General features: G+C 41.8%; 1 protein-coding gene across 1 annotated transcript in view; it reads left to right on the top strand.

The window, feature by feature from the left end:
- DOCK2 (dedicator of cytokinesis 2) overlaps positions 1–12,907 on the top strand; it is a 407,203-nt gene that overhangs the window by 147,363 nt on the left and 246,933 nt on the right. The window contains exon 26 of the mRNA XM_028102762.2: positions 4,357–4,505. Coding sequence (XP_027958563.2) covers positions 4,357–4,505 — 149 coding nt within the window. The remainder of the gene's footprint in view (positions 1–4,356; positions 4,506–12,907) is intronic.

Genomic DNA, 12,907 nt, shown 5'->3' with positions numbered 1-12,907 from the left:
CATGTCCACTGTCTTTCCACCTAGCAAATAAACCCTACCTCCTGCCACTTCCTCTGAAGCTGTATTTTGTGGGAATCATAGACTTTTGGATGGGGACTTAACAACCATTTAGTTCACCCCTTCTGAGTCTTTGAATACCTTCTCATCATCCCTATCCATAGGCAACTTACTTACTACTTAAATACTTGGTGGGGATGGAGAGCTCAAAACCAGATCTCTCCATGAGGATCTACTATTTTAACTCTTTTTGAAGTAGAATTTAAAGTGTCTGGTGACTTCCCAAGGAGATCTTCATTAATATCCAAAATCTCCCAAGTAGCCTTTTGCCTTGGATTCATATATCTTTGTCATGGGATCTAACTGAGGATCTCAACAGAACACTAACAGAATGAACCTTTAAGGAAAAACTTGACCTTTGTTACTACACAGCTCTGTTGTACGAACACTCCTCGCAGGTTGTCACTCCCAAGAGGTAAAGGCACCAGGTTTTCTCTTGTCTATTTATATCTGCCTCTTAACTTCTTTTGGCTCTGTTGTTGCGATGGGCTGGTAACCCCTGACCATTACCTCCCACCACAGAATAGTGATTGCCACTTAGGGAGCCTTCAATGAATGTAGTAGACTGACTGAATGAATGAATGAGTTAATTAACTACCTGAATGGATTAACCCCTTATCTGGCTTTACCTATCTCTTTACATATCACTCTAGGTCCTAGTGATCCCATTTTATAGGGTTTTAAATGACTTTTAATCTTGAGTCAAAACAGGCTATTTTAGACTTTAAGACATTGTCTTCTTATGCTGTAAATGCAAGACAATTGACTGTTCTTGATCTATTTCTTACCACCTTCCTTTATAGTCCTTATATTAAATCTTTAGCTTCAACAAAAGACAAAAATGTTGCATCAGAGGCTGGGACTCTAGAGGGGTAGAACCGAGCGCTTATATTCTCATTTATCATCACCTGGACTACTGTAGTGGCATATTCACTGGTCTTTGCCCTTTGCAGGGTCTCTGCCCTCTTTTCTTCCTCCAGCTACCCTCTATGCTGCAGGGACATGAATCTCCTTAAAACACATCTTTTGGGGACTCCCTTTTGCCTGGAGACCTGTGGGAGAACAAGACTTTCTGTTGTGTTTTAAATTTCCTTTATTAGGGGTGCCTGGGTGGCTCAGTCGATTAAGTATCTGTCTTCAGCTCAGGTCATGATCCTGGACTCCTGGGATCCAGCCCTGCATCGGACTCCCTGCTCAGCGGGAAGCCTGCTTCTCTCTCTGCCCATCACCCTGCTCATGTTCTCTCTCACACACTCTCTCTCAAATAAATAAGTAAAATCTTTTAAAAAAATTTAAAAAAATTTCTTTTATTAGATCTTTTATTTTACTTGCAAAATTAACTTCTCAAAGAGGAAGACTTTGCAATCCTTATCTAACTTAGTGAGAGAATGCACAATTCTTAGCTTCTGGCTGGTTTTACTTGTGACAACCTTGGTGAAGGCAGAGTTGGGAAGTTAAGTTTAAGGAAGTTGAGGAAGCCATTCATCTAATGAGTTTACAACTTCAAATGAACTCACCTTGTTTTTCAACATTGGGCTTGCTAATACATATCGTTTCCTCTAACCAACAAAAATTTCCCAAGTTACTTGTCAACATCCTTTAGAAGATAAGCTTTCAAACAAACTTCTGAATGAACATTGCATCAACTTTCTTTACCCCTTTTAATAAATAGATCTGGGCAAAAATTCAACCTATAGTCATAAGATATGGACCAGGTATAGATTTAACTTAAATGTTCTGGTAACTGGTATGTAAATATTATCCTGTCTTTTCCCTTATCTCTCTAAAGGAAGAATAATGGCTCACCCAGTACATTTCGTTGTACTCAAAGTCCTCAGGCCAACAATTTCTTGAGTCCAAGTTAAATATTATTAAGCCTGTGGCCTATGATTTCACCTTAATTTAAAGCAAAGCTGAACCAAAATTTTGGTTGCCTATAACTTTGTTTCCATAGAGCTATAACCTTCACCTCCCACTGCATTGAAGAACTTTCCTTTTAAAAATTATCTTCCAATATTCTACTTCCAAAAGCCTATTCTGCTTATGCAGATCTATGTATCCTAAATACTCACTCTTCCTATGTCAGTGTCATTCACTCATTAATGATCATCTCAAATAATTTATCTTCCATTCATTCAACCAAGATTTACTGAGTTACTACTATGATACAGGTACTATGTTAGGCACCTGAGATTTAGTCTGGCTCTCATGGAGCTTACACTTTGGTTGGATGAAGGGACATTAACTAATTATACTAATTAGAATTTAATTACAAACTGACATTGGTCCTCTGAGAGAAGGGACACAATTCTATCAGAGCCTATAAAGTCTTACATGAATCTTCTAACCAGAGATCATTTCTCCCATCTGAAGCCCTCATGGTATTTTGTCACTCTACCAGTTGGGATTCTTTGGTTGTGAGCAACAGAAACCTACTCTGCTAAATTTAAGTAAAAATAATATATTTGGAAGATGGGGAGTAGTTCATAGAATCAGAGGAAACCTGGGGAACCAGTTATCAGAGAGGAGAGACCCAGAATAGCAGTGGGTGAAGAAGCAGCAGGCAACCATGGACAGCCTCTTCAGGGCACTTCCTGCAGACAGCTGAGCTCTAAGAAAGATTATATGCTTCATCTAAGAGCATTCTGGTTAAGAGCACAGGCTCTGCAGTCAGACTGGGATCTACCACATACTAGCTTTGTACACTTGGGCACGTCCTTCTGTTTCCTCATCAGTGAAATGGGGAAATAATGGTATCTATCTCCCAAAGTCATTGGAAAGATTGAATGAGGTAATCCATGGAAGACACTTAAAGCAGTGCCTGGCACCTTGTAAGCATTCAGTATGTTAGCAATGGCAGCAATTGTTGTTATTAAAATTCCCTCAAGATTCAGATTTCAGGGGGTCATCCTAATTAGGATTAGATGTCCAGCCCTTGGCCAGAGAAGGGCAAGCAGCCTCATGAGAGTATTCCTAGGATTACATTCCACAGCAGGGTGGCTCCCCAGAGTGAAACCAGGGTGCTGTGCCAGAAGGAGTAGATGCTGGGGTGACAGAACAAGAGATGTTTTCTCCTTCATCCCACCTTTTTCTTACTCTATGTTCTGCCATTGTTCTTTGTTTTGGCTGCTAATTGTTGCTGTCAGATTTTAAGTGTCTAATGGGTGAGAACCTTATCTTACTGCTATACTTCTGGAAAAAGAGTGCCTTCCTCATCAAAGATATTCAATACCTGTTTGTTGTATTGAATTAAAATGAAATCTTGGTGTATAGGATTTACATCTTAGCTCCAGAAGCTGAGTGGATGGGTGGAGGTAGCTTGAAAAATTGGGGGAATATTTTTTGGTCCTTGGAAGTTATGCCATTTTCAAGAGAAATACAGAAACAAAGCTTTGTAGGATTTCAGAACTTTCCAGAAATTTCCTGAGACAGCAATTCTAAGAGAGATACCCTTTTTTGTGAACGTTTTAATTTATTTAAAATGAAAACCGTTGTGCACAAGGATACAAGTGAAAGGTTGTTCACTTTTGTACTGTTTGGTCCAGTGAAAAATGTCCATAACTAGGGCGATGACTAAATAAAAAAAATGTATCCATAATAGAGAGTACTATACAACAGCTACAAATAATTAAGTTGATCCCTATTTGTAGTGACATAGAAAGTGCTCCAAGAAGGTGAGTGTTCCAATAGGTGAGTGAAGAAAAATCAAGGTACAAAATCAAGGTCCAAAACAAGTTTATGAAAAAGACACAAAAACAAAATGACATGTATGTTTTATACTGATACATATGTGAAATTATAAAAAGATCACAAAGTTTTATCGTCATAGTATAATATATCTTAAGTGGAGGCCAAGTCAAAATGATATTACATACTTTATACTGGTACATTTTTATATGCATATACATACAGAAATTGTATATGTATGTATATATATGCATATACAGTTCTTTTACACACATACATATGGAATAAAAGAACTGGTTTCCTCTGGGGAGCAAGTGTTGGGGGAGGGACTGGAATTGTGAATGATGTTCTAAGGAAATCTTCACCTAATCTTTAATATTTAAATTCCTTTACAAGGAGAATATATTCATGAATTATTTATTTAAAGAAAAATTATCTAGAAGGCAGGAAGGAAGGATGGAAGGAAGGAAGGAAAGAAAGAAAGAGAGAAAGGAAGGAAGGAAAGAAGGAAGGAAGGAAGGAAGGAAGCAAGGAAGGAAGGAAGGAAGGAAGGAAAGGAACGGAACTACAGAATGAGGACGCTCAAATGCCTCTGAACTGCCTTCTTTCCAGAATGCCGGGACATTCTCCTTCCTGTCATCACCAAAGAACTGAAGGAGCTGCTGGAGCATAAGGATGAGATGCAACACCAGGTCCAGGAGAAGAAGTACTGTGTCGAACTACTCAACAGCATTTTGGAGGTCCTCAGCTGTCAGGATGCGGTGAGTCCTCATGATGATGTAGATGTCCTGGACTAAGACTAGCACTGAGCTGATTAAGCTCTAAAATATTGATGCTGATGAATAGCAGTCGAAGTCTAAAGATAAAAGTCGATGGCTTGCTCAGCGGGCCTACTTTTCCAGTGATTAAACCCCATGGCTGTGAAGGATGGCTTGGGGACTGGAGTTAAGCATGTAGCCTTATGTCACCATATTTCTTGTTGGACAGGATTTCTCAGGGTGTAGGCATGGATGTATTGCAGACTTTTTAGAAGACTTGTCCATTTACTGAAACCTTGCTTACAGAGGCAGGAGGGAGACTTTCCTATGCGTACACAGTCAAGAAAACCCTCTTATCTGTTTTTTTTTTTTAGCTGATTTACTTTGATTTTGTTTCTTTGGTTATCTCTTGCAATGGTGAAAATGGTTAAGGTTTTTCTGGCTGAGCAGATTGCTCAGGCCTAGACTCTAGAGACAGGGTGAAGAGTGGGATGGTGGTAGGGAGGTGGCTATGGCAGTGAAGCCAATGTATATTTGGTAGACATCATTCAGAGATTAGGCAGGGATGGCACCAAAGGGAAAGTTTCAGGGGAGTAAGTAGAGGGCTTCCAAAAGGGCAGAGTCTGCAGAAGAGAGCAAGGGAGATAGATTAGTGGTAACGGTAAAGATGTAGAATTCTTAAGATTTGGAAGAGGAAGGTAAGGATTCTTGATTTAACTCAGGTTCATTTGGCAACCTTACCTTGTCTTTGAGTAATGTCCAAGAGCACTCCTTTCCTAGATGGGCTGGTTTCAGAGGACTAGGTAGACTTAAACAACCAAGTATTTTATAAGTGTATGTATAAACATTCCCCCCACCCCTCTCCTCCCAAGAAAATGCTCAAAGAAGGGCTTCCTGGATGAACTATATCTATGATTGGCTATCATTAGAAAACACTGCAGAGCATTCATTTTATTATTTTATTCCTTTACTGCTTGTATCCCCTAGTCAGCGATTGTTATCAACTTCCTTATGTGTCTTGTCCTTTCCATTTTTGCCATCCCAATTAAGCTTCTTATCTCATTACTAGGTAAATGCGGTGGCTTGATTCATTCATCCATTCATTCATTCATAAACATATATGATATATCAGCTATGTGACAGGCATTGAGGACACACAAGCCTGGCCTCTTACCTTAAGAAAATCTATACAGATTATATAAATAGGCAATTGCAGCATAATGTAATGACTAAAATCTCATGGATGCATACAAGATGTCCTGGAGCTACAAAGACTCTGAGAGTGTGTGTGTGTGTGTGTGTGTGTGTGTGTGTGTCTGTCTGTCTGTCTGTCTGTCTGTGTGTCTGTGTGTGTGTCTGTGTGTATGAGTGTCTGTGTATGCATTTTTGTCAAAGAAGTTTGCAAAGGAACTGAAGCTGGGTGTTCAAGGGTGAATAATTAACGATCACAGCTACTACTTCATTTGCTGTTTTCTAGGCACTGTGCTGAATGCCATCCAAGTGTTCTCTCTGTTCACCCTCAATGGTGCTAAGGATTATTATTCCCATTTTAAAGATGAAAAACCTGAAATTCATAGACTTAACATTCAAGGCCAGACAGCAAATAAATGACAGGGCCAAAATTCAAATCCAGGTCAGTCAGACTCCAAAGTCCGCATAACCATGGGCATGAGAGATACAAGAGCATGGTCTTCTCCCTCTCATTTTCTTCCTATCCTCCCTCTTTTTCTTGGGGAGATGGAGAATAATAACCAAAAGCTTGGATAATCAAGATTCACCCTGTGATATTGTTATGATGATGGTGGTGTTTTCATAAGTCCATTCACCAACCAGCTGTTGAACTGGTTCCAGTCTTTGCTATTTGATCTTTTACAAAAAAAATTAAGGGAGAGTTTGGTCTTACTTTCACTTGTAGTGTAGGAACATGAGAGTTGGCCCCTCATTTCTCCAGAAACATCCTAAAGAATGTTGCCTCTTCCTGTTGAAAAGAGTTTACAATATTTCTTACAGTTCAGTAATCCTCATAACCCTTTTCGTGGGGAAAAAAATCCTGGATTTTTTGGGATGTGCCAGTGGACCCTAATTTGAGGAACACACTTACAATGGGTCAACCATTTTCCTGGTTTGGGTAGAAGTTCATGGTTCATTTGTTAAGCAGCAGTGCTCAGACTCTGCCCATGCCATGCGAGTGGTCTCCTAGAGTTCTGTTCTGATGGGTTGTTATCATTTTGCACACTGAGTAACATCAGACACTGGTGAAAAGAGCCTGCTGTCTCATGTACCCTGGGTACTAGGGGCTTCAAAGCCGAGAAGTGAGTGGGAAGCTCTGAGCTCCCCTTGGAGGATTGTGGCATTTGGACTTGAGGTGTGTGGGAGGTGTGGTGTCACTCTTGACTGCCTCTTGAGTGCATTGCTTTCATAATGACTTCTGACTATGGGCCCTAGCCCACCTCTTTCCTATGGTGAGTAACTGTTTTTGCTGGATGAGTTATTAAATACTATTATTACCACTGAGTTTGGTATAAGATTCTGATGCTCTTGAAGAGCTTCATAGCCAACCTCTTCAGCTAATGAAGATGGAGATCTCTTTTCTTCTCAAAAGGTTTTTGTTCCACGAAGGAGACTCATTCAGTAGCCATTATTATTTTGAACCCAGTTGAAAATCAGAAGTCCCAAAATATCTCATCTAAATCTTTCTTGTTCTGGTATGTAGTGGCTCTCCACTCTGGCTGCACATTTATATCACTGGAGGAGTTTTTTAAAGCAGCTGTGTCAAGTCTCTAGCCCCCAGCTATTCTGATTTAATTGGTCTGGGATTGGTGGGGCATCACAATGACAACTTTACCAGGTGGTGATAATAGGCAACCAGGGCGGAGGACCCACAGCTCTAGTGCAGAAAGTCTTAAACTTAAGCATGGATCAGTATGACCTGGAAGAGCTGTAAAAACAGGTTTCTGATCATTATGTTTGGAGGATGGGACCTGATCATTTATTTTTCTGAGTTCCCTGGTGATGTGGATGCTGCTGGGCCAAGGACTACACTTTAATAACCATCACTCTAATATGACCTAATTTTTTTTATCTTCAGTATTCACTGGAAATGGAAGACTGGTTGGATTCATCCTCAGTCCTTTACCATCTTAATTAAAGAGCCTTTTCCAGTCTACAAAACCTAGCATCTTCCAATATGGCATTTAATAAACCATAAAATGGCAAAATCTTCAAGCACATTCATTTGTACTCATAAATTCATTGTCATGCAGTAGTGGGGACATGGCCTGTGCAGATATCTGACTTTGAAAATCCAGACCATCAGGCATGCTATTTGGTTTCCATAGGCACCGACTTCTCAAAGTTGGAAATTTGGAGGAACAATAAAAAAAAAAAAAAGCCTCCCAGGATAAATGTCCTGGATTTTTCTTCTGGTTGTTTGGATCTTCTCTGCTGATAACAGCATAGCCATTCCATTTTACTGTCACTTTGTTGGCACCATGGAAAACCCTGTCTCCCCACCCAACTATAGGTTATATCTATGGGCAGGAACCATTGTTCAGGGATAGAACCACATGTGGAAATCTAGAAATTATAGTGCAGTATGCCAAGCTTTCTTTTGGAGGGCATTGTGTGTTGGGGGATGGGAAAGGATGCTAGTCTTCAATCGATTGTCAATGTTTGGGTAATTACAGTCCAGCACAGCAGGCATGGCATGAGGAAGCTCTGTTTCCCTGTTATTACCTTATCCATTGTAACCCTGGGTGGCATATGACTCAGGGGATGATGTCCACCTTAGCCTGGGTGTTGATATATTTTTAATGATAGCTGTTAAATTCTCTCCCCAGCTTGCTTGAGTTGCACTTGGCATATGAAAGGGACAGGCTCAGGTGAAGGATGAAAGGCCAGACTTCTGCCTCTGTTAACTCCTTTCTTCCCCTTGCAGAGCAAGGTTAGTTGTCAACTCCAGTTACTTTGAAAGGCTGTTTCACACTGGCGTCGTTCTGTGCCTTGCCGGATGCTGAGTAACTCATACGATTTAATTTTGCGCCAAACCCAGAGGGAGTGTTTTTTTTTTTTTGTCCCAACTCTTAAAACAGGCTTTTCGTTTTTATGTTTCATTCCTCTAACAGAAAGAAGAGTCATCATTTTGTACCCTGCTTAGCAATCATAAAGTATGTAGAGATGACTCCTAAGTCTGAACAGGAGATGGAGTTGGTTTTACCTGCCCAGAATCAGCCGTTTTATTTTTTTAACCCTTTAAGTCCATTGACTAAATCTGGGGGCTGGTTAACCAAGGCACACTATTAGTCACGGACAGTTTGGAATTTCTGGTATTTTTATTTATCAGCTTAGATGCTGGTAGAGAAGGCTTTTGCTCATGCATTTTCTTTTGCCTGGAGTGTTCTCAATTCCCATTCTTTCTATTCACGTAAAACCCTGAATACCTTTTAGGTTCAACTCAGACAATAAATACTTCCTTTCTAAAGTCTTCCCAGTCCCATGCCCTCATCCTTGCCCCTGCAAACCCCTACACAGAATCAAGGACTTCCTTCTCTGTGTCTTCGGAACTATGTCTTCAGACTGATATTACAGCATTAATTTCTTGGTGTTGCACTTTCCTGTGTGTGTCCCCCTCCAGGCTTTGAGCTCCGAAGCTCAGATAGCAGGCCGCTGCTCACTGGCTTTGCAGAACTCCCACTTTCAGCCTCGCCTCTTGCCAATTCCACCTTCGCTCTCCATCCTCCTGCTTCACTAAAATTCTTTCAATAACCCTCTTCCCCAGCCCCTCTCTTGTGTCCTAGGAGCAGCTTTTTCCTGCTCTGTCATGGCATCTGTGTTGTCATCCTCTGTGGACTTCTCTGCCTATGGGACCGGAAGTGCTGTGCGGACAGAGACCAACTTTACAGCAGCTCGACCCTTCCCTGCCCACCTCCCTCACAATGCCTGGCTCACAAATCTGTTGTAGGAATGAATACATGAACGAATATGACTTGCTCAAATCAATGGTGGAATCTGATTTCTCCCTTGGGTCTTCTGCTCTGAGGGCTAGGAGGGTATTCTCCTTTCTCTTTTGCATTCCTTGGATGTCAGGTGCAGGGGTTGAATGAATCACCCTCAGTTTATGACACATTACCATCATTGGTATGTGCAAGGCCCTCCCTTGTTTGGTTTTTGTTTGTTTTTGTGTGTGTATGTATTTCTTACCTTTTATTTCCATCTCTTTTTCCCATTCTCCTGCCTCCCCCACCTGCAATGGGTGATTTGTCTAATGTGTTGAATATGCATGTGTGATTTAACACATGTACATATACACACATGTACACATGCTCATGCCCCTCCTGTAAAGAGGATCAGACATTGACACAAAAGGAAGATAGCATCAGCAGCTCCATTAGGGTTCCGATGCATGGGGAAAGGACAATGGTAGGCACCAGGAGCAGTCTAGAGGGCGTTCTTGGGCCAGCACTACTCCTGACCTGCCATGTGGGAAAGAAGTCTGTAGGTGGGTGTCTTCTTCTGAAGAGCACCCCCTATGGCCACCCTAGTTCTGGGCTCTCTGATAATCCCAGGCGGCCTGCTTGATGCAGGGTTAAAGGGAGGCCGCTGCTGCCTCTTTGAATTACCATTTAATTCCCAGGAATCAATACCACCATGCAGAAGCAGCAGGGTTTTCTTCTAGCCTATATGTTCCCTCATATTTCAAACAAAAAGGCAGGGAGACAAGGCTTGCAAGAATTCTTCTATCTGTGGTGCATTCCAAAGAGAGAGCAGCTAATTAAGCCCCAAATTAAAGCTGAAATAGATGAGACTATGTCCGAAGCCATTCTCTTTTCACCCCTTGCTCTTCCTCTGCTTCCATGGTGTTAAATGTGCCCTTTCTAGGCCAATAGAACAACGTTATGATGTCATGGATGGTGGCATATGATATACTTTCTTTCTCAGCACACTTTAGCCTGCAAAGTGTTCTCTCATGCATCCCAATTGTTTGTTTCTGGCAACCACATGGGAAGGTAGGTTTTACTCTCCCCATTTTACTGGTGAGGAAGCCTAGCCTCAGAGAGAGGCCAGGGGTACTCCTAATAAGGTCAGAGAGTCAGTAAAAAGCAGAGCCTGCAGGGAATCCCCCATCTCACTCTCAACAACCTCTCACACACATATTGCCTTCTGCCACTTCACGTGTACACTTTACCATTTAAGGGCACTTTATCCGGCTTCATTTCCTTGGTAGAGGTAAGAGACAGGTTTTGGAGTCAGGCTACATTCATGTATCCAACCCACAAATACTTCTAGAGCTGCTATCACGTGCAATACTCTCTATGCTGGGGCCACAGTGATGAGCAGAGCTGTGGATACATCCTGCTCTGCTTTTTATTAGGGTGGGAACTTTGGGAAGTCAGGCACTCTTTCTGTAAAATGGGGGTACTCTTTCTCCATGTGTATCGGGATTATAGTAAACAAGAACATCGGTGCAAACACGCAGCACTGTGCCTGGCATATAATCCATACTCAGTACATGTGACTTTTTTCTTGCCTCTCTGTTCCCCTTCCCTCCTATGCTCCTTCCAATTGTTCCAGGCCTATAATTCTTTAAAGAACAGTAAAGGACTAAGTGGCCCCCTGGGAGAATAGCAAATAGGTACTGAGCGTGGGGAGAACTCTGTACCCCATTAATGCTGAAAATAACCCTTGAGGCAGGCCTGGTGGCAGCCAGATGCTTTGGAGCTCTCACAGGCTCCACAGGAGGCTTGCCAAGAAGCCACAGATGCTGCTGCTGGAGCAGAGCCGTTCCCTGCAGGGCATCTGGACCTCATATGGGTTCCTGAAGGGTCTGGCAAAAAGTGTCATCCTGCCTTTTCAGGGGCTCCTTTGGGGTGTTCCAGAATTTTGCTCGTGATAGCTACTGTATGGGGCGGTGTGCTGGAGCTGGCTCACACCAGCTCATGAGAACCAAGTGTTAAATTTTTAGGAATCTTGTGAGTTATTTGTTGAATAACTGCCATTATTAAAAATTTATATAAATATCTATAATTAAATAAGCTATATTAAAATCAAACATAATAAATAGATACTCAAAACACATCAGTTCCTAATTATCTTACTAAACTTTATTCTTATCTGTGTACTTGAGGTTATTTACATCTGTTGTGTCTATGACAGAAATACTATTGAACCCTCTTCTGCTGCTGTCCATCTCTTCCCGACTCTGTGTTCAGTGATGTCAGTCATGAAGGGGGTCCTCATACTACAGAATTGCCAAACACTGTATACCCAGGCCTCTGTTTTTGTCTTCCTGGAGAGCCAGTTGATAAACACACAGCAGCACACCACTGCCTGGGACTCAACAGAATTGCCAAGAACAATAAAAACCCTAAAGCACAGGGGAGCCTGGTGGTGCACTTCTCTGCTCCCCAGCAGCTCTGGAACTGCTGTCTACAAGTTCTCATGGTCAAAGAGAGGATGCTCCAGGGATGCAGCGATTTTAAGACAAACTAAACACTCAACCTAGAGCAGAGATATAGAAATATGTTCCATTTTCCATGGCAATTCTTATCAACTGGTAATGATTTCTTCCCAGGTAGTACTGAGTGTTTACATAGGTCAGTGAGAAAGAGCCCTAGTTTCTGCATCGGTGAGGGGTGGGGATGAGGAGCCAGGTGCCATAGGGCTCACTGTACCTCAACTGAGTGTCTCACCTCACAGCCACAGGAAAGGCACATTTGACAGGAGACTGCTACCTTTCACCTCAGTAGGTTTTGGTCTTTGGGCCTTAAATAGGGTTTAGAGATGATTAACGTTCATTTTTGATTAGGCAAATACCACAGTCATCATTGTCACAAGGAAGAACCATCAACAGGGACTAAAAGTGATGGGCAAAAGTGTGATGAGCAGGGTGTTTGCATGATCTCAAAGTATTTCCCACAGTATCCACTTTTTAATGGCACAAGGAAAGATAGTAACTTTACAGTAGAGGAACATGAGCGCCACCCCCTTCACCAAGTGGTGAAAGGAGCATCACCAGAAAGGATACATATCAGCATCATCTGCCTCCTGATAAGATGCACTGAAAAGGACACCACCACTTATGTGGGGAGTCTTGCTGAAAATGCAGAGCCTCAATCTAATGATGAGAAGGCTTCAACAAGCCCCAACTGAGGGATGTTCTAAGCAATAGCAGACTAGCACTCTTCAGAAGGTCGGGCCTCCAAAGAGAGAGCACTGCCACAGATTGGAGGGGACTTAAGAAACATGACAACTAAATTCAATGTGGGACCCTGAATTGGACCATGAACTGAAAAATGGACATTAGCAAGAATACTGGCAAAATTAGAATGATGTCTGTAGTTTAGTTAATAGGACTGTACCGATGTGAATTTTCTGGTTCAGTAATTGTGCTCTGGTCACACTGACAT

The sequence above is a fragment of the Eumetopias jubatus genome, unplaced genomic scaffold (genome assembly GCF_037043125.1).
Source record: "Eumetopias jubatus isolate StellerSeaLion01/CBP00866 unplaced genomic scaffold, mEumJub1_p1.0 scaffold_5, whole genome shotgun sequence".
NCBI lineage: Eukaryota > Metazoa > Chordata > Mammalia > Carnivora > Otariidae > Eumetopias > Eumetopias jubatus.
This window is presented reverse-complemented; position numbering and strand designations above follow the sequence as displayed.